Below are 23,712 nucleotides of genomic sequence, written 5' to 3' on the forward strand. Positions count from 1 at the left end.
TGCTTGGGAACACCATTATCCCGGGATCGGAGCGATGTGACGGGATCTCGGGATGAGGAGCACGGAGAGTGGCATGCACAGGGCGCTGGGGACGTGAGGGTGACGAGGGCACAGCAGCCATGCCATGGGGAGAGGGGGCGGGAGCCGGGATGGGCTCAATTCCTGCCCTTCCCTGAAATCCTAAATGCTGCCCCTCCCGGAGCCCGGCCCCGCAATCAGCCCCCAGCTCCACCAGCCAACAGCTCCAGCCTCCAGCTTCACCTTCCCTGCTGCCTCCCAGAGGGAAACCTCCTGGAATTCTCCCAGGAACCCTGGTGTTCCTCAGGAGGAGAGGGCAAAGTCGGTGGGTTTATGGGTTGGAGGATTTTTTTTTTTTTGGTCGTTCTTATTAGATTGGTTTTTTCCCCCATTTGTTTAGTCCATAAAACTCCATAGACTCCATCCCAGAGTTTTGTTGTCCTTCCACTGGCTCCTTTGGAAATTTTAGGAGTGGGGTTGTCCATAAAAGGATGAAGGATTCACCCCAATCCTTCCCCTTGCCTGCAAGGACACAGCCCTTGGATGGTGCCAGGGGATTTCTGCCAGCCATTCCAAGAGTTTGGATTCCCTTCGGAGCAGGAGGGTGCCTGGCCATGGATTTGAGTCAGGAATGGTGGATGGGGCCAGGAGGGGTGGCTGGACCCCCCTCTGTGGGCTCTGGAGAAGCAGAGCCGGGAAATCTGGGGGTGCTGCCAGAAGCTCAGCCTGGGGAATCCCTGTGGGAATCCCTGTGGGAATGGGGGGTTCAGGCTTCCCACAAATCTGGGAAGCACGAGGCTCCCTATCCTGACTGGAATCACTGTTTGGTGCTCTGGTTATGGCTCGTTCCCGTGACAGGAGAGCCCCATGAAATCCTGCCTTGGGAAGGGATGGGTCTGATCCCAAAACCTGCAGCAGGACGGGGCTGGGCTCGTTCCTCCTCTGCTGTTTTCCCTGTCCCAGCGTGGAGCCCGAAGGGAGCACCCCAAAAATTCACAGGTGGAATTTTTGGCTACCCCTGGAAGTGCTGAGCAGCAGGGAGGGGAGGAAAGTGTTGGCCCTGGGTGTTGGTTAGGACATTAAGGAATGCCAGCCTTTCCCTACAACATCCTGCTTGTATTCCATGTTTTTGGGGAGTCTGGGGAGCTTTACTGAATCCTTTGGAATAAAGAAATCTCTCTGAAATGGAGTTCCTGTGCCTCTGATGAGATAAATGTGATTCCTGGTTCTGTTCCATTTGTGTTTCTGACTCATTTTGTTTCCCCTAAATCCTCTGGCAGAATCCATTCTTACTCTATCCCTTCCTGAATCCCAAACTACTGAGAATAACACAGAATTCAATGAACCCTTGGTTTAAACAAGGAGTAAAAATTCCCACTGGGTTTTGGCTCCAGCTCAGGTGGGAAAAAGAATTTTAATTCTTTAAGGAATTCAAATTAAAATGTCCCAAATCCCCTTGGCTGCTGAGTGAGCCCTGACAGCAGGACCTGCTCCCGCTCCCGGGGGATCACAGAGGGCTGGGAATGCTTGGGAAGCTCCTGTCCCTTTCTGACACATCCCGGGAGATTTCCTGGAGGGAAAAAGGCTCTGCTGCTCTTTGAGGGTGACATTTGCGTGCAAAGAGGGGGATGGAGCCGGGGCAGTCGCAGAGGTTCCAGCTGAATCCCTGCTGGAGCCTCACCGGGGTTTTTGTGGGATTGTGTGGGGCCGAAGCACAGGCAGACCCAAATCATTCCCCTTTCCTGCTTCCAGGGCTGATCCCTACAGAGCTTTGGGCATTTCTCCCATGGATATTCCATTATGGGAAGGACAGGGGCTGAGCTGCAGCATGAGACTGCAGAACTACCCTCAGGCTGCTACAAAATTTGGGGTTTTGGGGTGGTTTGGGGGGTTTTGCTTGTCAGGAGTTCTATTAAGGTTATGTTCCTGGTGGGAGCTGTCCCAGGGAGCTGATCCCAAAATCCCAGCTCTGCCTGACTGATCCCAACAGAACTTTGGGCACGTCTCCTTTAGGATACTCCAGAAATACCCTCAGACTGCTACAGAATCCAGGTTTTTGGGGTGTTTTTGGGATTTTAGGCATCAGAAGTTCCGTTAAGGTTGGTTTACTCCTGCTGGGAGCTGTCCAAGGTCGCCGATTCCAGAATCCCAGGAAAAGGAGGTGGAACCCCACGACCTGGCGGCTCCAGAGCCGTTTCCTTCGGGAATTACAGCGGGAAGGTGGCAGGAGGAGGAAAGGGGGGGACAGGGATGGTTCCGGGGGGATTGGTGGCACCACGGGGTGGGGGAGGGGGCTGTGATGGTGGGGGAGGGGCTGATGGGGGGGTCGGACATTCCACGGGGTCCTACCTGTAGTCGAAGGATCCGTCCTCCACGTTCTTGTCCTCGGGATTGAGGTGCTCGTCCTTGTTGTCCCGCACTGCGAAGGAGCAGAGCCCTCCCAGTTAAACCAGTAAGGACTGAAGGGTTTGGGAATGGGGAGGAGCTGGGGAAGGGTCCTGGGGGGTCCCTGAGGGGGAAGAGCTCGGAGAGGTGAGAACTGCACCGGGAAGAGCTTGGAAAGGGTTACAAAGAGGTTACAAAGGGGTTACAAAGGGGTTACAAAGGGTTTGTAAAGTGAAAAAAAGGGTCTGCAAAGGGTTTGTGAGGGATTTAAAAAGGGTTTACAATGGGAATGCAAAGGGTTTGAAAAGGGTTGGCAAAGGAGTTACAAAGGGGTTACAAAGGGTTGGCAAAGGTTTACAAAGGGTTTGCAAAGGGGTTGCAAAAGGGTTAAAAAGGGGTTACAAAAGGGTTGCAATGGGGCTACAAAGGAGTTACAAACAGTTTACAAAGGGTTATGAAGGTAAAAGGATTTGAAAAGCCTTTGGGAAGTGTTTACAAAAGGTTTGCAAAAGGTTTGCAAATGAGTCTCGTATGATGGCACAGTGAGGGGACATTTTAATTGTAGACTTTTCTTAATTTGGAGAAATTATATTGAATTTATTTCTTAAAATGATAAATGATAAACACATCATAAATGAGAAATAAATAATAATATTTTCAATAAAATATGAATACCTTTTATTAGTAAATCTGTGTAATAATAAAGAATACATTAAATTAGACCTCATAAATTTATATTTGGAATTTTTATATAAATTTGGAATTTATATATAAAGTTTATATATATATTTGGAATTTATATATAAAACTGTGTGAAAATATGTTTATAAATTTATATAAGAATCTATTCATGAATTATAAATAAATTTGGAATTTATATAAAAATTTATATATATATTTGGAATTTATATATAAAACTGTGTGAAAATATGTTTATAAATTTATATAAGAATCTATTCATGAATTTATAAGTACAAAAATTATATATCCATAAATTCACTACTATAAATTCCCACAACAGAGGGATGAACCCCTCACAATCCCAATTCTCCAACGCCTGGATTATCCTTCTTTAAACCTTGAGAATGCCCATTCCCGACTCTCACCTGGATATTCCCCACCACTGGATGATACCACACTCATTTAAATTTTGGGATTTCCCATTCCTACTCTCACCTGGATATTCCCCAGCACTGGTTGATACCACACCCATTAAAATTTTGGGATTTCTCATTCCCATTGTTACCTGGATATTCTCCACCACTGGATGATACCACACCCATTTAAATTTTGGGATTTCCCATTCCCATTGTTACCTGGATATTCCCCAGCACTGGATGATCCCCGGCAATCCCAGACCCACTGAAATTCTGGGAATGGCCATTCCCATCCTCACCTGGATACTTCCCGCCGCGGCTCCTCTTGATGAAGCAGACGATGAGGAGGATGAGCACCAGGAGGGCGATGGCGCACATGAGGCCGATGAACCAGCCCTGCGTGGCGATGTCCACCTGGTTCTTGGTGTAGGCTGCGGAAAAAGGGGAAAAGATTCCTCAGGAATGGAGCAAACCATCCAAGGAACGGAGGAAGAGGAATTCAGGGCGCTGGTTCTGGAATTTTCTTTAGTTTGGGCGTGTCTGGGTGTGTGGATGAGGTTGTAGTGCAGGGATTTGTGGTTTTTTGGTGTTTTTTGGTGTTTTCTTGGTATCGAAGGGATGCTTTATTGGTGATTTTTTGGTGGGTTTCTGTGGTGTTTTCTTGATGTTTCTTTGGGGTTTTTGTGTAGCTTTTTGTGGTTTTTTGGTGTTTTTTTCACAATGTTTTTGGTGTTTTATTGGTGGTTTTCATGTTTTTCTGTGGTTTTTTGGTGGTTCTGCATGTTTTTTGGTGGGGTTTTAGTATTTTTTTGGTGGTGTTTTTTCTCTTTTTTTTTCCTTTTATAGTGGAAAATAAAATCAGTTTTATCAGGAACCACAAACAGCGAAGGGGCCAACAGAAAGGAAAATCTGGAAAAAGGGAATTGAAAAAAAAAAAAATCGAAGGAAGCTGAGGAAGGAATTTGATGGAATTTTCTGCATCTGAAAACTGCCCTGGATGCGGGAAGATCCAAGAGAAACATTCCCAAGTCCTGCTGCTCAGGGATTTTGGGCAGCACTGCTGGATCAGGGAATTGCTGAGTTCTGACGGGTTACTGGAAGCCTTGAACTGGATGAACAGGGATAAACTGGGATGAACTGGGATGAACTGGGATGAACTGGTGTCCCTGCAGAGGTGGCTCTTCTGCCACCACCACCCAGGTGGTGACCAAGGGTCTCAGGGCTGGGGTGGGCCTGGTGGAAGCCCCCAAGACCTGGGAAGAAGTGGGAACTCCTTGGAATGCCAACAGGAATGCCACGGATCCAACCCTGGTGTCCAGGGATTTGGGAACTGGAATCCCCAGTGGATTGGGGAACTGCTGAGCCCAGAGGGTTCATTGGCAGCCTTGAACTGGGATGAACTGGGATGAACTGGGATGAACTGGGATGAACTGGAGCGTAGAGGGGTCTGATAGCTCCAAGTGTTTTCTCCTGGAGCAAATTCCTGTTTCCAGCGCTTCCCAAGGCTCCTGCCTGTTTGTGGGATTAATTCCAAGCCTGTTCCCATCCTCCAGCTCCCGTGTCCTCTCTGCCATTCCCCAACTCCCGGCTCGCAGCTCTCCCACACGGTCAGACAGACAAATCCATGGCCTAAAAATAGCTCCAAGGCTGCCTTTTCCAGCCTCTCCTTGGAATTCAGCGAGGCAGAGGAGAAAATAACCTTCAGCAGGGCGGAGGGGCTGGATTTCTCCAAGCTGAGGGAAAACCGAGGCGTTCCCAGTGGGAATGTGGGAGAACCAGGGGGACTGGGATGGGGTTGGGAATGGAGATGGGCAGGAGATCCTGAAAATCCTGAAGATCCTGAAAAGCTGGTAAGAAAAAAGAGGGATCAAGAAAGCAGGGAGCAGCCCTCCCTTAATGTGCTCAGAGAGAAAGGATCTTGGAAGAGAGGCAGCGAAGGGAAAAACAGGATTGGCAAAAATTCCTAACCCACAAAATTCCAGGGACCAAACTGTGCTCATTCCATTGGAATTGAGGCCAAGAGGAGAAGCGCTTTCCTCGAGATGAAATGAAGGGAATAGCAGGTGAACCATGACAGGGAAATTCGGATTAAAGAGGAGAATGACACGGAGGAGAATCTCTGGTCAAGAAGTGATGCTGAACCTGGAATTTGTGGATTTTGGGCAGCACCAAGAAGGGAAGGAGCTGCCTGATGGTTCCTTTGGCTCCAACGCTGCCAAATCCTACATTTCTTTGATCCCAGCCCGAATTCCAGAGTCCTCAAGGATGTGCATTTAGATGGAGAGAATGAGATGATGACAAAGAAATGGATTCAATAATCCGAGTGCTGGGGAAGGGAAGGGGAAGGAAGCTTTGCTGGAAAGCTTGGAGATGGAAAAATTCCATGAACAGCCATGGGATGGGATTTTTCCAGGGAGAAACAAGGAGGTCTTCAAAATATGAAATTCCAGAGAAGCCTGAGAGGTGGGGTGGGAGTTGGAACTGGGTTTGGAAAAGAGGGAGAATTTTAAACCCTGAGTCCCCAGGAGACCTCACATGAGGATGGGAGCACTGCTTGTAGGAAGGGGAAAATTCCCATCCTTCCCAAAAAAGGGAGGATAAATCCACCCTTCCCAAAAAAGGGGGGATAAATCTACCCTTCCCAAAAAAGGGGGGATAAACCCGTCCTTCCCAAAAAAGAGGGGATAAATCCACCCTTTACAAAAAAGCAACACTTGAGGACCAAATCCAAGTCCTTGCAAAGGTGGATTTGGAGTAAATGAAGGGCTGTCAGGAAGGAAGGTTTGAAGCCCGTGGCTGTCCCAGGGGATTTTGTGATTTGCTTTAAGGTGAGGCCAACCTCGAGGGAAAACGGGAAAGCAGCGGCAGGATCTGACAGGCCTTGATTGGAATTGCAGCTGCAGAGCCTTTTTTAAAAATAATTAATGATAATTTCACTGCAGAATATTCGTTAGCTCAGAGTCATCATTGATGTGCCAGGAGCAGAGCTCAGCTCCACCGAGTTTTTTTCTTGGATTGCAAAAGAGATCTTTGGGTGTGAAAAGCCCCCTCTGGCTCCAGTCCTGTGTGAGCCAATTCCCAGAATCCCAGGACCACTGAGGGTGGAAAATCCCAGCTGAATTCCCTTCCCTGAACACTCTTCCCAGTGTTTGGACAAGTTGAGAAACCCATTTATTTATTTATTTAAATTTAGCAGCCCTCCTTCTCTACTCCTCTATTTTTGTCATTTCCAAGTGCCCTTTGCTCCTGGGAGGAATTTTTTTGGTTTAATGAGCTGCCAGTTAATCAGGAATGAAATCAGAGCTCAGCCTCCTGCAGGGGAATATTTCTTATTTATCTGCCCCCAGCCTGAAGAAACCTTTAGAACAACGATTTACAGGATATGAAAAAAAAAACCCAAACCCCCTAAAACTGCTCGGTTTCTTTTCATCCAAAGCATTCCCGATGCCATAGGATTGTCAGCAGGGGTCTGGCACTTGTGTCAGCAGCATCCAGCCAGGAGAGAAATGGATGTGGAGCGTTTATTCCTGCAGGGAAGGCGACAGCTCCGTGCATCCCACAGGGCTCAGGTCAGCACCAGCCTCAATCCCGGGGATAAAGGTGGCTCCATCCCTTATTCTCCATGAAAATATCAGTAGGAACCTCTCAATTATGGAAAATATATGCAGAGTCTTCCCAGCAGGAATCGGCCAAGGATATTGTGCTTTTTTTTTCTGTTTTTTTAATGATGCCTGGCCACTTGCTGTCGCCTCCATCACCCCACAGATCCCAAACGGGGGAAAAGCAGGGAAGGAAAAGAGGCGGGTCCAGGTTGGGATTGGTTTTCCAGAGGGATAAAATGGTTATTCAGAGGTTATTCAGAGGGATAAAATCATTATCCATAGGGATAACTCCCATGGGAGGGCGGGAGCTGACGGAGATTTCAGACTCAGGCAAAGATCCAGAAAGAGAAACAAAACTGGGGATTTAACTCAAAACTGGAGCTGTGCTGGGAGGCATCTGGGTCCAAAATCAGCTCTAATGGAACCAAATATTCCAGGGGCTGCTGGATCCACTCAGTCCCGGAGCAGTTTGGGGACAGAGCTGAAGGCAGCCCTTGCTAGGGGATGTCAGCATTGAGCAGGGTTGGACACTCCAGAACCACCTGGATGTGGCACCTGGGGACATGGTGGCCTTGGCAGTGCCAGGGAACGGTGGGACTTGATGATGGCAGAGGCTTTTCCAACGTTAATTCCATGAAACACCAGCAGCCGCCATCTGCCCCTGCCAGGGAATTACCGGGTGATATTCCAGATTTTCTGACAATTTTGGCTGCGCACGGAGGGTGTGGGGAGCTCTGCTCCCCAATTCCCACAGCTCCCTCTCTTTGAGATTCCCATTTTCCTTTTGCCATTCCCAGCAGGGGCTGTTTCCCATCCCACAGCTGGAGCTGAGCAAAACCATTTTAATTCCTTGGAAATCCCCACCTCTACCTACAACACTGTCAGGGAGGATGCTCCAGTATTTCCTGCTCCGTGGAATTCCAGCAGAGTGGAATTGACAGGAGCTGTGCACAGATCCCTTTGGAAAAGCCCCGGGTGGATACGAAGGGATTTAGGGCAGTTTGGATTTACTGGGAATCATCAGGAGGGAACGGCGGAGTTTTACAAACGTACAAAGCTCCTGTGGGACAAAGGAGGGAGAGTCTGGAGCTGGGTGGGAAGTGGGGGAATCCACAACCAGGAAAATGTGGAAACCACACAGATACAAAGCCTGGAAAAATCCACACCAAGTGCCAGAGGAAACATCCCAGGAGTATGGAAACCCCTAGGGATACTCTTGTGCCAACACCACATTCCCACTCCCAATCCTGCACCCCGCCAGTGACACCTCTTTGTCCCCCAGAGTCCCAACGGGCACAAAGGGGCTGCAGGCAGAGGCTGTGACAACATGAACGCGCTCGCCTCCCTTTCCTTCATTCCAGGGAATCCCCATCCCGAAGGATCCCCATCCAAAGGATCCCCATCACGAGGGATCTCCATCCAAAGGATCCCCATCATGAAGGATTTCCATCCAAATGATCCCCATCCTGAGGGATCCCCATCCAAAGGATCCCCATCCTGAGGGATCCCCATCCAAATGATCCCCATCCTGAGGGATCCCCATCACAAGGGATCCCCATCCTGAGGATCCCCATCCCGAAGGATCCCCATCACGAGGGTTCTCCATCCAAAGGGATCACCATCCAAAGGATCCCCATCACGAGGGATCCCCATCTGAAGGGATCCCAAACCAAAGGGATCCCCATCCAGAGGGATCTCCATCCAAAGGGATCACCATCCAAAGGAGTCCCCATCATGAGGGATCCCCATCCAAAGGGATCGCCATCCAAAGGGATCTCGGTCCCTTCCTGGGATTCTTGTCCTCCATGCAATGCCGAGCAACCCCTGAGTTGAGCGCGGTGGGATGAGGGATTTCCATGCAGCCATGGCCAAAGCACCATGGGGATGGTGGGGCCATGCCGGGGCCATGCTGGGGACACGCCGGGGACATTCTGGGGACACGCAGCCGACGCCTGTCTCACCTGAGCTGGTGGTAAAGGTAATGTACGAGTGCTCGCTGGGGTGGGACCATATGGGGAACACCCACAGCTTGTACATCATCCCCGGCGTCAGATCCGCCAGCTGCACCGAGGACGGGCCCTGAGCCTTAACGGGGATTGATTTCTCTGTCTTGTTACCTGGGGAACAGAAACCGCACATCAAACCCCGCCCGGACACCCCGCGGGGACACCGGGGACACTGCGGCGCAGACGCGGGGCTGGCCCTGCGGGCTGGCCAGGAATGACACAGCTCCCAGGGCAGGGAGCTGCTGGTTTGGGACCAGTACTGAGCTAAGGAGCTGCTGGTTTGGGGTCACTGCCCTAGGGACAAGGAACTGCTGGTTTGAGGTCATTTCCTGAGAAAAGGACTCCTGGTTTGGGATCAGTACTGAGCCAATGAGCTCCTGGTTTGGGGTCACTACCACGGGGACAAGGAACTGCTGGTTTGGGGTCAGTACTGAGTGAAGGAACTTCTCGTTTGGAGGTGGTACTGAGACAAGGAACTGCTGGTTTGAGGTAATTTCCTGAGCCAAGGAGCTCCTGGTTTGGGGTCATTTCCCAAGCCAAGGAACTTCTGATTTAGGGTCATTTCCCAAGCCAAGGAACTGCTGGTTTGGGATCGTGATACTGCAGAAAGGCACTGCAAAATCCCTGGGACTGAGTGGGAATAATGTGGCTCTGGGGACAAGGAGCTGCTGATTTGGGAGCTTTCCCTGAGCCAGGAACTGCAGGTTTGGGGTCATTACTCTGGGGACAAGGAGCTGCTGGGGTCGTTACCCACTGAGAATTGTGGCTTTGAGGTTTTGTTCCTTCAAATGCCACCAAAAAGGGGTGGACAACCATGGCTGTCCAGAAAGGGTTGAAATCTTCATGATTTCCTCCCTCAGCCAAATCCTGGTGAGGGAATCCCAAGGGATTGATGCTGCTGCATGGATTCAACACCTGGGCTTGCTCCTTGTGCTTCCCAGTGACTGGGAAAAATAGAGGTGGGTTGGGAGCTGGGATATTTGGGATTTAGGGCCTGGCAAGCTCATGCATATCCTGAAATATGGGAATTTGGGAGATCAGGCACTGCTTCGCACAGGGAATCGTTTCAAGGACAATTCAAGGTCATCTCCTAAGGGAAGCTGGGATGGCAAGGAGGGGTTTTCTGCTTGGAATTATAATTTCAGGGATTCTGGACCAGCACAGCAGCAGATGTGAGGGCTGGGAAATAAACTCGGGGATGAGCAGCAGCCGGCACTGCCTCTCCAGAAACCCCAAACCAACCAACAAGACAAAAACCTCTCCCTAAACCGGCACCAAACCCAGAGATCCCGGCTCTGCTTCCAGCCCAGGACGGAGCCGTACAACGCTAAGGAACACCGAGGAGGAGGTTTGGGATCTTAGAGGATTCTGCCAACTCCAGGTTCAGGAATCCCATCTTCCAAATTCCCATCAATTTCATTTTCCTCTCTGTTTTCCACCTCTTCCCATTGACCTCAACGTTCCCAAAGATCATCAAACCCCACGGCCGTCGGCGCACGGAGAGGGAAGCCCTGGAGAACCACCTCTGATCTACCACAACCACCACGTTTTCCCCTCTATTTTTTTTCCAAGCTGGCCATGGAATCATGGAATTAAATCCAAGGAAAGGGCGGGAGCTGGCAGGATCTCTAAGAGAGAGTCCCCACGTAGAGTCCCCACGCGATCTGATGCTTACTGGTGATATACTTAACCACAAAGTCAGTTTCTGCCGAGAAATTGTGGCTCCAGGTGATGTTTGCCCAGTTACTGTTTGCCATGGCTCTGATGTCCCATATGGACGATCCATTGGCGGCTGGGGGACAGGTTAGAACACGAGTTAGTCTTTAGTGGGGTTAGGCCTGGCTCAGAGGTCAAAGCTCGTGAAAATTTCGAAAACCTGGCAGAAACCCTACAAAACCTGGCAAAAACCTTACAAAACCTCAAAAAAAAAACATTTAAAAACTGTACCAAAACCTTATAAAACCTCAACAAATTAAAAAACTGTACAAAAACTTTATAAAATGTCACAAAATCACTTAAGCGTAAAAAAAATTCATAAAAACTTAAAAAGCCCTACAATCACCTTACAAAAAAGGTCGCAAAATCCTTACAAAAACCTCACAAATCCTTACAAAATCCATAAAAAAGACCTTACAAAACCATTATAAAACCTCATGAAAACACATAAGCATCATAAAAGCCTTTAAAAACCTTACAAAATCCTTACAAAAACCTTACAAAATCCTCACAAAAACCTTACAGAAACCTCAGAGAAACCTTAAAAAACTTCTAAAAACTTTACAAAAACCTCACAAAAATCCTTACAAAAGCATTACATAAACCTGGAGCAAACACTTTAGTCTCAGCCTAAGCATGAACAAACCTCAGGCTAAGGCTGGATCGATTCTTTCCAAGATTCCCAAAATTTTTTAGGGAATTTTAGGGGTGTTTAAACCCAACAGCACTCAGCTCATCCTGGAATTCTTCCGGGGCACATCCCTGAGGATCTGGGCCAGCGGGGAAACCTCATCCCGGAATTCCTGCATGGATGAGCACGGATCCAGTGCTGGGAGTGGCAGGGAATTGTCACTTCGCTGTGGCCCCGGTGGGACAATCAGGTCACGCGTGTGTGAGGTTGAAGTTAAGGGATCTCGACGTTGCTTGGGATGAATCCCGTTCCTACAGAAGTGGGAGCCAGCCCCACACTTTAGTGGGGTTTTGAGGGACAGCAGAGAAGTGACACCTTGGGGTTTTATTGTCATTTTTCCTCGAGGTGTTTCAATGTTTTGATGTCACAAATCTGGGATCGACCACCACAATTCCTTGTAAAAAGCCAGTTTTGTGGTTTTAGGGCACTGCAAGGACCTGGCACTGTAGGGTGACTCAGAATTCCTTAAATCCCAGCCTGGGGATGCCAGAGGTTCCTCATTGCCTCCTGTCCTCTTTCCCTGCTCTGCTCTCTGCAGATCCCCCTGCAGAAAGTTTTGGTGGCTTAAAAGCATTTTAAACTGATTTTATGCAAAAATACAGAAAAATGGCTTTGAACTCAGGCATGGAATCATCCCAGACTCGAGGAAGGGACCCTAAAACTCTTCTCATTCCACCCCCCATCCACATTTTCCACTATCCCAGGCTGCTCCAAACCCCATCCAAGTTTTTAATCCTGATTTCATTCCCTTTTTAGCTCGATTTATTTTTTGAACAACCCTAATTATTTATAAACCATGAAATCCGTTATCCTGGCGTTTCAACCCCAGATAAATCCTTCCAGATTTATCCCTCAAACACATCCAGGAGGGAAGATTTCCCCACCAGAGCCGAGTTTGATTCTCCTGGTGGTATGAGAAGACCTAGGAAACGCCTGGCACGGGGACGGTGCTGGAACTACCACCCTTCCCCAACGCTCCCGGGGGCTCCGGCAGCGCAGGGAGCAGCGGGATAAACCCAAGGACTCGAATAAATCCTGACAGGTCTCCTTGCTAACAGCTGAGGTGCTAAATCCGAGCTGACATCTCCTACAGAACCCGTTTGTAACAGCTCTAAACACCAGATCACACTTCGGGGGGAATTTGTAGGGTTTTCCAACTCTTCCCAAACCGCATCCGGCATCACCACACCCCCAGCAGGGCTGGGCTGTTCCCTGGTGGCGCAGAACCCTCCAAATTCCCAGTGGTACTCCCAGATTCCACAGAACCCTCCAAATTCCTACTGGTACTCCCAGATTCCACAGAACCCTCCAAATTCCCAGTGGTACTCCCAAATTCCACAGAACCATCCAAATTCCCAGTGGTACTCCCAGATTTCACAGAACCCTTCAAATTCTCATTTATACACCCAGACTCCAAAGAACCCTCCAGATTTCAACTTGTACACCAAGATATCCTACAGAGCCCTCCAAATTCCCACTGGTACTCCCAGATCCCACAGAATTCTCCAAAATCTCATTCATACACCCAGATTCCGCAGAACCCTCCAAATTCTCACCATTACATCCAGATTCTACAGAACCTTCCAGATCTCAGCTTGTACACCCAGATTCCCATCCCGGAGCCGTGGGATGGCTCCGATTTTCCCGTTATCCCAAGGAATCGAGGTGGGGAAGGGTCCCAGTAGGGTTAGAGAGGGGTTAGAGGAGAAGGAAAGCTCAGTACCCAACTCGTGCCTGGTGGTGGCTGCCGGAGCCCTCTCGGCAGCGGCGCTGGTGCTGGCGGCGGTGCTGGCGGCGGTGCTGGTGGTGCTTGTGGTTGTTGTGGTTGTGGTGTCGGTGGTGGTTGGGGTGGTTGTAGGACTGACTGTAGGACTGATTGTAGGACTGGTTTCAGGAGTGGTTTCAGGACTGGTTTCAGGACTGGTTTCCTCCACTGCGGTTGGAGGCGGCCCAGTTGCCTCTGGGAGAGGGAAACACCGGCTTTGAACCTGAGGTGACGTCTCCTGGGCACTGCCCTCCCCGGAGTGGCACGGCACGGAGCAAATCCCACTGGGAACACACGGCTGAGCCACTTTTCCTGCCCCTGGCCCCATGCAGGGGTGGCCGGGGATGATCCCGGGAGCTGGGAGAGGTGCAGGAGCAAATCCCACTGGGAATGCCAGGCTGAGCAATTTTTCCTACCCCTGTCCCCATGCAAGGGTGTCCTGAGCCCATCCCAGGAGCTGGGAGAGGTGCAGGAGCAAATCCCACTGGGAACACAGGGCTGAACCCCTTTCTCCTGTCCCTGGCCCTACCCAGGGATGGCCTGAACCCATCCCAGGGGCTGGAGCAAATCCCACACTGCCGGACCCTCTTCCTATCCCTGTCCCCACGCAGGGCCCGAACCCATCCCAGGATTTGGGAGGATTTGGGAGAGGTGCAGGAGCAAATCCCACTGGGATTGCCAGGCTGAGCCCCTTTTCCTACCTCTGTCCCCCTGAGCCCATTCCAGGGGTTGGGAGAGGTGCTGGGGCTGCTCCTGGTCCCCCAGTTCAATCTCAATCCCAATTCCAGTCCCAGACCTGAATGAGCTGTTTGTCCTCTGCCTTTTCCCTGCCCATCACCCTCCTGGGATAAACCAGCACGGCCTCCTGGGGAAATGCAGCTGAGGGGACGCTCAGGTTTGTCCTCACCCCATTGTCCCACGGCATTCCAGGAAATGGGATTTAGCTCGAGGAAAACGCACTAATCCCATTAATTCCATTAATCCGGCTGCCCCTGGACTACACCTCCAGCATTTTTGGAGCTGCCAGCTCAGCCTGCAGCTTCCCAGCTTTTTCCAGCCTGGAGAAGGAGCAGCTTCGGCACCGAGGGGGGTTTAACTCGCGGGGGAGGGAGGGATGGAGCCCGGGCAGCGCTGCCCCTCCTAATTTACTTTGGGATGAGGGTTTGGAACACCGCGAGCCGTCCAGGGGGATAACTGGGAGCGGTTTGTTTGTCGATTGTTTCACTCGGGCTGTGATCCCAAGGAAAAGCAGGAATGTGCTCCAAGGAAAGGGGGAAATGTGTCCTTTAACCCACCCGAGCGGGGTGAGGGTCCTACAGGGAGGGAGGGGGGCACTGGATGGGGCTGGAACCTTCCAGCAGAAAACGCAGCCGGAATTCAGCTCCAAATACCAAAGGTGACTCCGAGGGGACTCACCCCGGCACGCTCAGGTTAAATTATATTTATCATCATGATTCCTGTGGGCCACGGGACTCCAAATCCCTCTGATGGGGAAGGAAGCCAGATTTTATAAATATCGCCCTCAAACCACAACAGCTCTAGGGAAGCACTTTAAAACCAGTCCTAGGACTAAGCCAGGCTTTTCTTCCTCACCCACCCCATCCCCAAGGAGAGCCAAGCCCTGAAACTCAGCATCCAAAGGCTGAGAGGGGCAGGAGCTCTCTCAGTCCATCTGAAATGCAAAATTAGAATTTGAGCACAGCTGAAAGCACCAGCCTGGGTCAGGGGTGACCCCAGAGCAGCCCCAGGTACTCAAAAACTCCAGCTCAGCTCCAGGGGTGCTCCCAGAGCACTCCTGGGTCCTCACAGTGCCGCCAGAACTCCAAGCCAGCCTCAGGGATATTTCCAGAGCACCTCAGGTTCCTCAAAAGTGCCCCAGGAGCAGCCACAGTTACCCCAAAACCCCATCCATACCCAGAGCACCCCCAGCTCCTTAAAAGCATCAGCCCAGCCACTGAGAGCAGCCACAGTAACACCAAAAAACCCCAGCCCAGCCACCGAGAGCAGCCACAGCCACCCAAAACCCCCGTCCAGCCCCAGGAGCAGCCACAGTAACCCCAAAAAACCCCAGCCCAGCCACCGAGAGCAGCCACAGCCACCCCAAAACCCCTCCCGGTCCTCTCGGCGCTGACCCCACAGCATCCCGACCTCATGCACCCCGATCCGAAGCCCCCCGTGCACAGCCCATCCCTGCCCCGGCCCGGGGGTCCAGCCCGGCCAGGGGGAGGTGACAGGGAGGGGACACATCCAAAAGCTCGGCTTTGCCCTCGCGTGTTCGTGATGAGCCAGAAAAAAATAAAATAAAAGGGATTTTTTTGCGTTTTGCCCTTCTGGGTTTGTCCCGCAAGGACTCGGCGGGGTCCCGAGGCCGCTAAAAGCTTTTCCTGCGCTGGGATTTGTCCCCATCCATCTCCGCGGATTGCTGGCGGGTTTTTGGGGTTAAGAGATTGGTGTCGCCGGGTTAATGTCCCCATTAACGGGATGGAGCCGCGCCGCAGGCTGGGAACACTCAGCTAATGCAGGCTCGGCATTCCCATGGGAATCCCGGCTCCCCTCGGAGGAAAACGAGACCTCAAAAAGCACAAAGTGAATTTGGGGAAGGCGGGAGCCGGCGGAAAACCTGGCACGGCTTTCCAGCTTCCATCGGGGCTCTCCCAGAGCAGCAGAAATTCAGTTTTAATGCTCCTCCAGACTTTAGAATGGAAGGGATTATCCGGGATAAATCCCTGAGCATCCCTCACGCACCCAAATCCTCGGGGATTCTGCCCGGCCTGGAGCAGCGGGATGAGCTGCCAGCGGCTCCGGGCGGGTTTGCCCTCCCTGCCCCACTTCCCTGGCTCTGGGGGAAGCGATCCCCGCCAGCCGAGCCGTCACTTCCCATCAGGATAACCCGGGATGGATCCGAGCGACACCCGGGAGGGGATGCGGGGATGAAAATCAGCCTGGCAGGAGCGGGGACAGGTGAAGAGTGGGGTGGGGTGAGCTGGAAAACTCGGGAGGGCAGGGGGGAGTGCGGGTCCCACGGAGAGGGAGGCGGGGGTCGATCCTAAACCGCCCCGGGATGCGGAGCTGAGGCTTCGTGTGGGTTTAAATCTGAAATGGATGCGGGAGGAGAGCTCAGATTTGGGGAGGGGGAGATCGGGGGTGTTCGCTGGGATTTGGAATCCACCCCCTAATGAGGGCTGGGGGGGATCTCAGGGATCACAGGGGTCATGGGGGTCAAGGGCGATTTCAGCAATTTCAGGGATTTCAGGGATCCCAAGTATCCAATATCCCTCAAACTAAAGGGATCTCAGGGATGAGAAGGATCACAGGGGTCAAGGGCGATTTCAGACATCCCATGGAGCTGACATCCCCCAAAGAAAATGGATCTCAAGGATCAGAGGGATCAAGGGAGATTCCAGGGATCCGATATCCCCCAAAGAAAATGGATCTCAAGGATCAGAGGGATCAAGGGAGATTCAATTGATCCGATATCCCCCAAAGAAAATGGATCTCAAGGATCAGAGGGATCAAGGGAGATTTCAGGGATCCAATATCCCCAAAAGAAAAGGGATCTCAGGGATCCCAAGGATCCAATATCCCTCAAACTAAAGGGATCTCAGGGATCAAGGGGGATTTCAGACATCCCATTGAGCTGATATCCCCCAAAGAAAAAGGATCTCAGGGATTTCAGGGATCAGAGGGATCAAGGGGGATTTCAGGGATCTGATACCCCTGAAAGAAAAGAGATCTCAGGGATCCCAGGGATCAAGGGAGATTTCAGGGATCCCAGGGATTCTAGGGATCCAATATCCCCCAAAGAAAAAGGATCTCAGGGATCAGAGGGGTTTCAGGGATATCCCCCAAAGAAAAGGGAGGATTTCAGGGATCCCAAGGACCGATATCCCCCAAAGAAAAGGAATCTCAGGGATCTCAGGGGTCAAGGGGGATTTCAGGATTTTCAGGGATCCCAAGGACCGATATCCCCCAAAGAAAAGGAATCTCAGGGATCTCAGGGGTCAAGGGGGATTTCAGGATTTTCAGGGATCCCAGGGATCCGCTATCCCCCCCAAAGAAAAAGGATCTCAGGGAGCTGAGAGTCCCTTCCCAGGGTTCTCTCCCGCTGCCACCAGGAGTGACAAAGATCCCAAAGGGACACAGGAGACCCAGGCTGGCATTCCCGGACCTTTGGAAAGCCTGGAAACCCCATCCATCCTCCTAAAAACGGCCGCGGTGCTCCAGGCACGGCATTTGTGGAGGAGCTGGAATTGTTTTCCCGCATTCCCAGGGCTTGGACAGAAAGTTTGGGGCCAGGATAGAGCACCTGGAATTTGTGGGATGGGGGGAAAAATCCCCCTTTTCCCAAAGACAGCAGCCAATCCCCCATCCCATATGGGGCAGCACCTGGGAATTGCTCCAAGGGGGAGGAAATCACCCGGGAAATTCGGATTAAAAAGCACCAGCAGCAATTCCAGCTCTTTATCCCATTTCAGTCCCTCTTCCTGGAAAGCACCAAACGAGCACTCAGCTTTTAATTGCCTCCCTTTCAAGGCTTTTTCCTCTCCAAGATCCATTATTCCCTCTCAGGGAAGGATGGGGGGAAGATGATAGATTGAAGATGCAGCAATTAATAATTTCACTAATGAGAGATGCTGAGCTCTTCGCTGCCTCCCCAGCCGGCAATGAGCAGTAAAAAAAAAAAAATAAAAAAAAGAGTCCAAACCTTCCACAAAAACCTGTTTGAAGTTCAGATTAGGGGAAAATATCCCAGAGAGGGAGATCCTGAAAGAAAAACAGGATTTTTTTAAAGGGAAGCTCTAAGGAAAAGACACAAGTGCTGCTCAGAGCAGGATAATTCATGAAAAGTGGTTTTTAAATTTTTTTTTTCAGAAGACAGGGAACAATCCCAATCTGTGCTGCTTTTTAATTATTTAAAGGTGCTTTTAATGTGTTGTTGGGCTGTGTCAAGAGCTTTCCCTGGGGTGTGTCTACAAAATAATGAGGCTTGGAGAAATTGGGATGAATTTTTCATGATCTTTGATGATTGAGCCGAGGACATTGGTGGAGATTTATTTTTAATTCTCCCGGTTCTTACCAAGAGAATGGAATTGGGAGTCCATGGAAGTGCTGAAAATCCAATGTGGAAAGAGAAGAAATTGGAAAAGAGAAGGGGGTGATGGAGCAGAAAGAGAAGGCTCAGAAATTCCTTCTGTTTCTAAAATGAAAAATGGGATTTTTATTTTCAAATTCCCATTTGTGGACAGAGAAAAGTCAGGATTTTCCCTTTGAGTCTAAAGCCGGTGTGTTTATGGTCCCTGATGAAGTTATTTTCATAAAGATGGAAAATCAAAAATCCAGTTTTGGATTTTTTTCTCACTCGGAGCATAAATAAAAACTCTTTTTTAATCTCCTCTTTTCCCCAAATCTCCTTTCATGTATTCCAAAGCCTGGCCTAGGAAAGGTGAAACCTTTCCCGAGGGAAAATCCCTGCACTTCACTTTGATTCCATCACCTGCTCCGCTTCCTCCTGGCCCTACGTTTTCCCTGGAAAATGAACTTTTCATTCCCTGTCAGCACCAGCCACGGCAAGGAGAATTTTCCTTCAATTCAGGAAAAATTCCATAAAAATCCACCCGATCTGGGTCAGCCAGCGGAGATGGGGAAGGTCAGGGAGCATTTCCGAGGATTTTTTGGGAAGAGAAACATCCTCTGGAGCCTGAGGAGAAACAGATCCAGCTCTGGAATGGGACTGGGGTGGGAGAGGGAATTTTCCATGCCCTGAGCCCCCTCCTGGAGCCTGGAATGGGGAGGAAGATGAGGCAGCAATTCCTGATCTCCAGCTCCACTTCCTGACCCTCCAAAGTGTGATTTCTCCTTTTGGGAAAGGGAAAATGGAGGGATGGGCTCTGGATCATTGGGGGATTATCCCTGAAATCACAAATAATCCCAGTGGGGCAAGAAATGAAGCTGGGAATGATTCAGTGCTGGGAGGATGAAGAGATCAGGCCGTGATTCCAGGGTTCAGCAGGACCCTCTGGAAGCAGAAAAGGGCTTGAGGTGATCCTGATCCACAAGGAAAATCTGGATTCTGGTGGCCGAGCCAAACCCTGGATGGAGAAGGAGCTGGAGGAGAGGGTGGTCCCAATCCTGGGGTTTTTTATGTAAATTTCCAGAGATTTTAGGTTCATTTCCAGGATTTTTTATGTTCATTTTCAGGATTTTTATGTGCATTTCCAGGATTTTTAAGTGCATGTTCAGGTCCTCACCACCTAAACCTGACCAATCTGTTATTTCTCTTTTTTGGGGAGAGGGGAAGAGTAAAAGACAGGAAGGAGAAAAATTGGCATCTGTTCAGGAATGGGGGAGAAAAAAGCAAAATAATATCGGGAAGAGACATCACAGCAGCAAAATCCAAGGAAAAGGAACATCCACGGGGCAGGAAAGTGAATCCTGCACTTGGATCCCTTGGGAAAACATTCCCTGGGAAGCTGTTCCTGCTTGGAATGTGCAGAGGCAAAGCAAGACCTGCTGCGAGCCTGGGAGCTGCTGCTGCTCCCAAAAAAGCATTTTTTGGGATGAGTTCGGGGCTGGCTGCACCCCTTGGTTGGCAATTCCCTCTTTCCCGAGCTGGGAAAAGGCTCTCCCGCTGCTTGGAATGTGAGAAATGCGTGTTGGGTGTGGAAAAAATCAGAATTTTCCAAGTTTGGGAGAGTTGGAATGGTGTTGGGGCGATGCAGGGCGACGCTGGGATATCCGGGATCGGGTTTTCCATGGAAGCGGGAGGAGGAGGAGGAGGAGGAGCTGTCCCTGGTGCTGGAAAAGGTCTTTCCCTGCTCCCACGTTTTGGGAATAGCGAGGAGGGCAAAGCCAGCAGAAGGCTCCATGCAGAACATGCACAGCTCAAATTCCCGCTCAACCCTTCCAATGGACACCGGGAATGGGAGGAATCTCCTGGATCAAAGCCCTGGGAGAGCTGCAGGGAATCTCTAAAAAAAATAAAATAAGATCTCAAATCTCCAGCTGCGATCCCACAGGTGCTGGAAGGGACCCATGGAGCCGGAAATGTTCTGGGTTTTGTGGGGTGGGGATGGTGAGGGTTAAAAAGGGAGAGGGGTTTGTGTAGAGTTGGGGTTAAAGTACCCTGTGAGAGGGGGCAAAGCTATTTAAAAATGAAAAAAACCCTTAATAGGGAAAACCCCTCTTTAACAGGGGGAAAAACCCTTTCTGTAAAAAGGAAAAATACCTCTTTAGTAGGGAGAAAACCCCTCTTTAATAGGGGGAAAAACCCTTTTTGTAAAAAGGAAAAATACTTCTTTATTAGGGAGAAAACCCCTCTTTAATAGGGGGAAAAACCCTTTTTGTAAAAAGGAAAAATACTTCTTTATTAGGGAGAAAACCCCTCTTTAATAGGGGAAAACCCCTCTTTCATATGGGAAAAATCCTCTAAAATAGGGGGGAAAGTCTTCAATAGGGGGAAAACTTCTCTTTAATAGTGGGGGGAACATGCCTTCTTTAATGGAGAAAAAATGTCTTTAATAGGGAAGAAAAAAACCTTTTTCATATGGGAAAAGATCCCCTCTAAAGTAGGGGGGGGAAACCCTCATTAAGAGGGGAAAAATCCTGCTTAATAAGTAGAAAACATGTTTAACAGGGGAAAAAAACCCTCTTTAATAATGAGAAAGCCCTTTAATAGGCAAAAATGCCCCTCTTTAATATGGGAAAACACCCCCTCTAAAACAGGGGGGAAAACCCTCATTAATGGGGAAAAAACTGTCTATATTAGGGGAAAGAAACCCCACTAAAACAGGGAAAGAAAGCACATTAAAATATGGAAAAAAAACCTCTTTAACAAAGAAAAAAACTGTCTTTAATATTGAAAAAAACCCCTTTAATAGGAAAAAAACCCCTCTTTAACAGGGGAAAAACCCCTTTTTAATAGGGAAAAAATCCTCTTTAATAGGGGAAAACCCCCCACTTTAAAAGGGAAAAAAACCCATTTTTAATAGGAAAAAATCCATTTTAATGGGAACTCGACTCTCCTTTGGGCTCGCCCAGCCCACGGCCACCACGCTTTGGTTTTCACGAGATTTTGGAGCGGCTTTTAAGTCTGGCTTAGAGACCTTTTAATCTTCGCCTGCCCCGCTGTGGAGCCACCCTGGTCCCCTTTGTGCCTGGAAGGATTGAAATGTCCAATTGGCGTGGCCATTGGAAGGGTTTTAATGAACTTCTCGGCTTAATTGGCAGCTTAATTGGCAAGCTCCGTTGCCCCCATGCCGGTTACCTCCGGGTACGGTACCTGGGCTTGGCGTGGCTTCGGAGGCAGCGCAGGGATAGAGAGAGAGAGAGGGGGAAAAACGGGAAAATGGAGAGAAAGAGGGAAGAGAAAAACACAGGAATTTATCAAACAACCCCAACACGCCGCCAGGACACTCGGAGTCAGCAGAGAGCGGAGAGAGAGAGGGGAAAAATGGGATTAAATCCAACCTGGGATAGAACCTGGAATCCAGGAATCTGGGATAAATGAGGAATCGGGGATAAACCACACCATGGAATTAAGGATAAACCAGGAATCAGGGATAAACCAGGAATCAGAGACAAATCACACCAGGGAATCAGGGATAAACCATGCCAGGGATCAGGGATAAACCACACCAGGGAATTAGGGATAAACCAGGGATCAGGGATAAACCACAGCAGGGAATCAGGGATAAACCAGGAATCAGGGATAAACCATGGCAGGAAATCAGGGATAAACCAGGAATCACGGATAAACCACAGCAGGGAATCAGGGATAAACCAGGAATCAGGGATAAACCATGGCAGGAAATCAGGGATAAACCAGGAATCACGGATAAACCACAGCAGGGAATCAGGGATAAACCAGGAATCAGGGATAAACCATGCCAGGGATCAGGGATAAACCATGTCAGGGAATCAGGCATAAACCAGGAATCAGGGATAAATCACACCAGGATCCAAGTTAAACACCCAAGAGAAGGCAGAGGTGGCACTGAGGTGACAGTGGTGGCATCGATGTGACAATGTTTTTTAAGCTGAGTACTTAAGATGGTGTTTAGGTCTAATCCCAACAAAAATCACATTTTGTTTTGACACTGAATTTTGAATTTCCTCTCGGTTTTTCCTTGCTCATCCTACCTGATTTAAACTCTTCCTCTGGAGGAGTCTGGTGAGCAGGAAACCTCCTCGGAGCACACAATTGGGTTTAATTTCCTTAATCGGCTTATTTTCCTTAAATTCCAGCCTCGTCTCTCCCTCAGCTTGGCAGGAAGTCCCATCAAACTGAGCAAAACTCACCTATTTCGTGCTCTACCTCATGTTTGGAGGGCAAATTTTTGTGATACAGAAATAAATTACTTCAATTCTCTAATTTTTTGTGTTTTGACAGCCAAAATTTGTTTTTCTGGCAGCACCAGGTGCCACACCCTCACCCCAAACCCCACAGAGGGGGTTCCCTGTCTTGTCCAGCAGGTTTGGGCACCACCTGATATTTCCAATACATAAAATTGATCCAAATCAATTAAAATTTATACACCACAACTGTTATCTTGCTATTATCAGTGTCCAAAATTCGGGTGTGAACCAGCTAAAAATATTCAATTTTCAGCTTCAATCCAACCCCTGAGCTCTCACAATTCCTCCTAGAGCAATTCCCGGCCCCTCTCGTGTTTTCCTTGGCTGTTTTCTCCCCCACCCCATCCAATAAATTTTGCAGGATCCCATCCCAGGGGGGTTGGGAATGGTTTTATTCCCACCGGATCTGGGCAGGAATCACTTTCCCCACTCAGAGCCATTAGCTGGGATGGGGGATGGAGGGAAGGAGAGAAAACCCCATTAAATCCCAGCTCTAACCCAATCCCAGCTCTGTCAGCCGAGCCTAAAGAGGGGAGAGAGCCGCCCTTGGTTCCCTCAGGGCTCCGGAACCTCCACTTAAATTTGATGGATGTTCCACAAGGGGAATTTTATCTGATTATGGGGCTGAGATTGGGGCTCTGGAGGCTTTTAGGGTCAGGTGACACCTGTGGGGTGACAGGGAGGGGACACTGGGAATTTTATCTGATTATGGGGCTGAGATTGGGGCTCTGGAGGCTTTTAGGGTCAGGTGACACCTGTGGGGTGACAGGGAGGTGGCACAGAGGCCCCTGCACTCAAAAATCCCCCAAAGCTGCCCCTGTTGAGATGACACAGAAGCACAGAGGGGAAAACAAGAGCTTCACCCTCAGCACAAGGAGAGCAAGATCCCAAAATCATGGATTGGTTTGGGTTGGAAAGGACCTCAAATCTCATCCAGTCCCACCCAGGGACACTTTTACCATCCCGGGTGGCTCCAAGCTGACCTGGGACACTTCCAGGGATGCAGAAGCACCCACAACCTCTCTGTGCCAGCGCTTCCAAACCCTCTGAGAGAGGAATTCCTTCCTGAATCCAAACT

General features: G+C 49.8%; 1 protein-coding gene across 27 annotated transcripts in view; it reads right to left on the bottom strand.

Annotated features, from left to right (window-relative positions):
* The window catches only part of NFASC (neurofascin), a 74,105-nt gene that overhangs the window by 3,678 nt on the left and 46,715 nt on the right, over positions 1–23,712 (bottom strand). For 13 of the 27 annotated variants that reach the window (XM_039702516.1, XM_039702525.1, XM_039702519.1 and 10 more), the window contains 6 exons: positions 21,559–21,573; positions 13,239–13,475; positions 10,784–10,900; positions 9,064–9,219; positions 3,800–3,931; positions 2,368–2,437 (listed from right to left, as the gene is read on the bottom strand). In XM_039702516.1, coding sequence (XP_039558450.1) covers positions 2,368–2,437; positions 3,800–3,931; positions 9,064–9,219; positions 10,784–10,900; positions 13,239–13,475; positions 21,559–21,573 — 727 coding nt within the window. Of the gene's footprint in view, positions 1–2,367; positions 2,438–3,799; positions 3,932–9,063; positions 9,220–10,783; positions 10,901–13,238; positions 13,476–21,558; positions 21,574–23,712 lie in introns of those variants that run through there. The other 14 variants (XM_039702541.1, XM_039702537.1, XM_039702536.1 and 11 more) reach the window with 4 other exon arrangements.

The sequence above is a fragment of the Passer montanus genome, unplaced genomic scaffold, assembly GCF_014805655.1.
Source record: "Passer montanus isolate IOZ18808 unplaced genomic scaffold, ASM1480565v1 scaffold157, whole genome shotgun sequence".
Classification (NCBI taxonomy): Eukaryota; Metazoa; Chordata; class Aves; order Passeriformes; family Passeridae; genus Passer; species Passer montanus.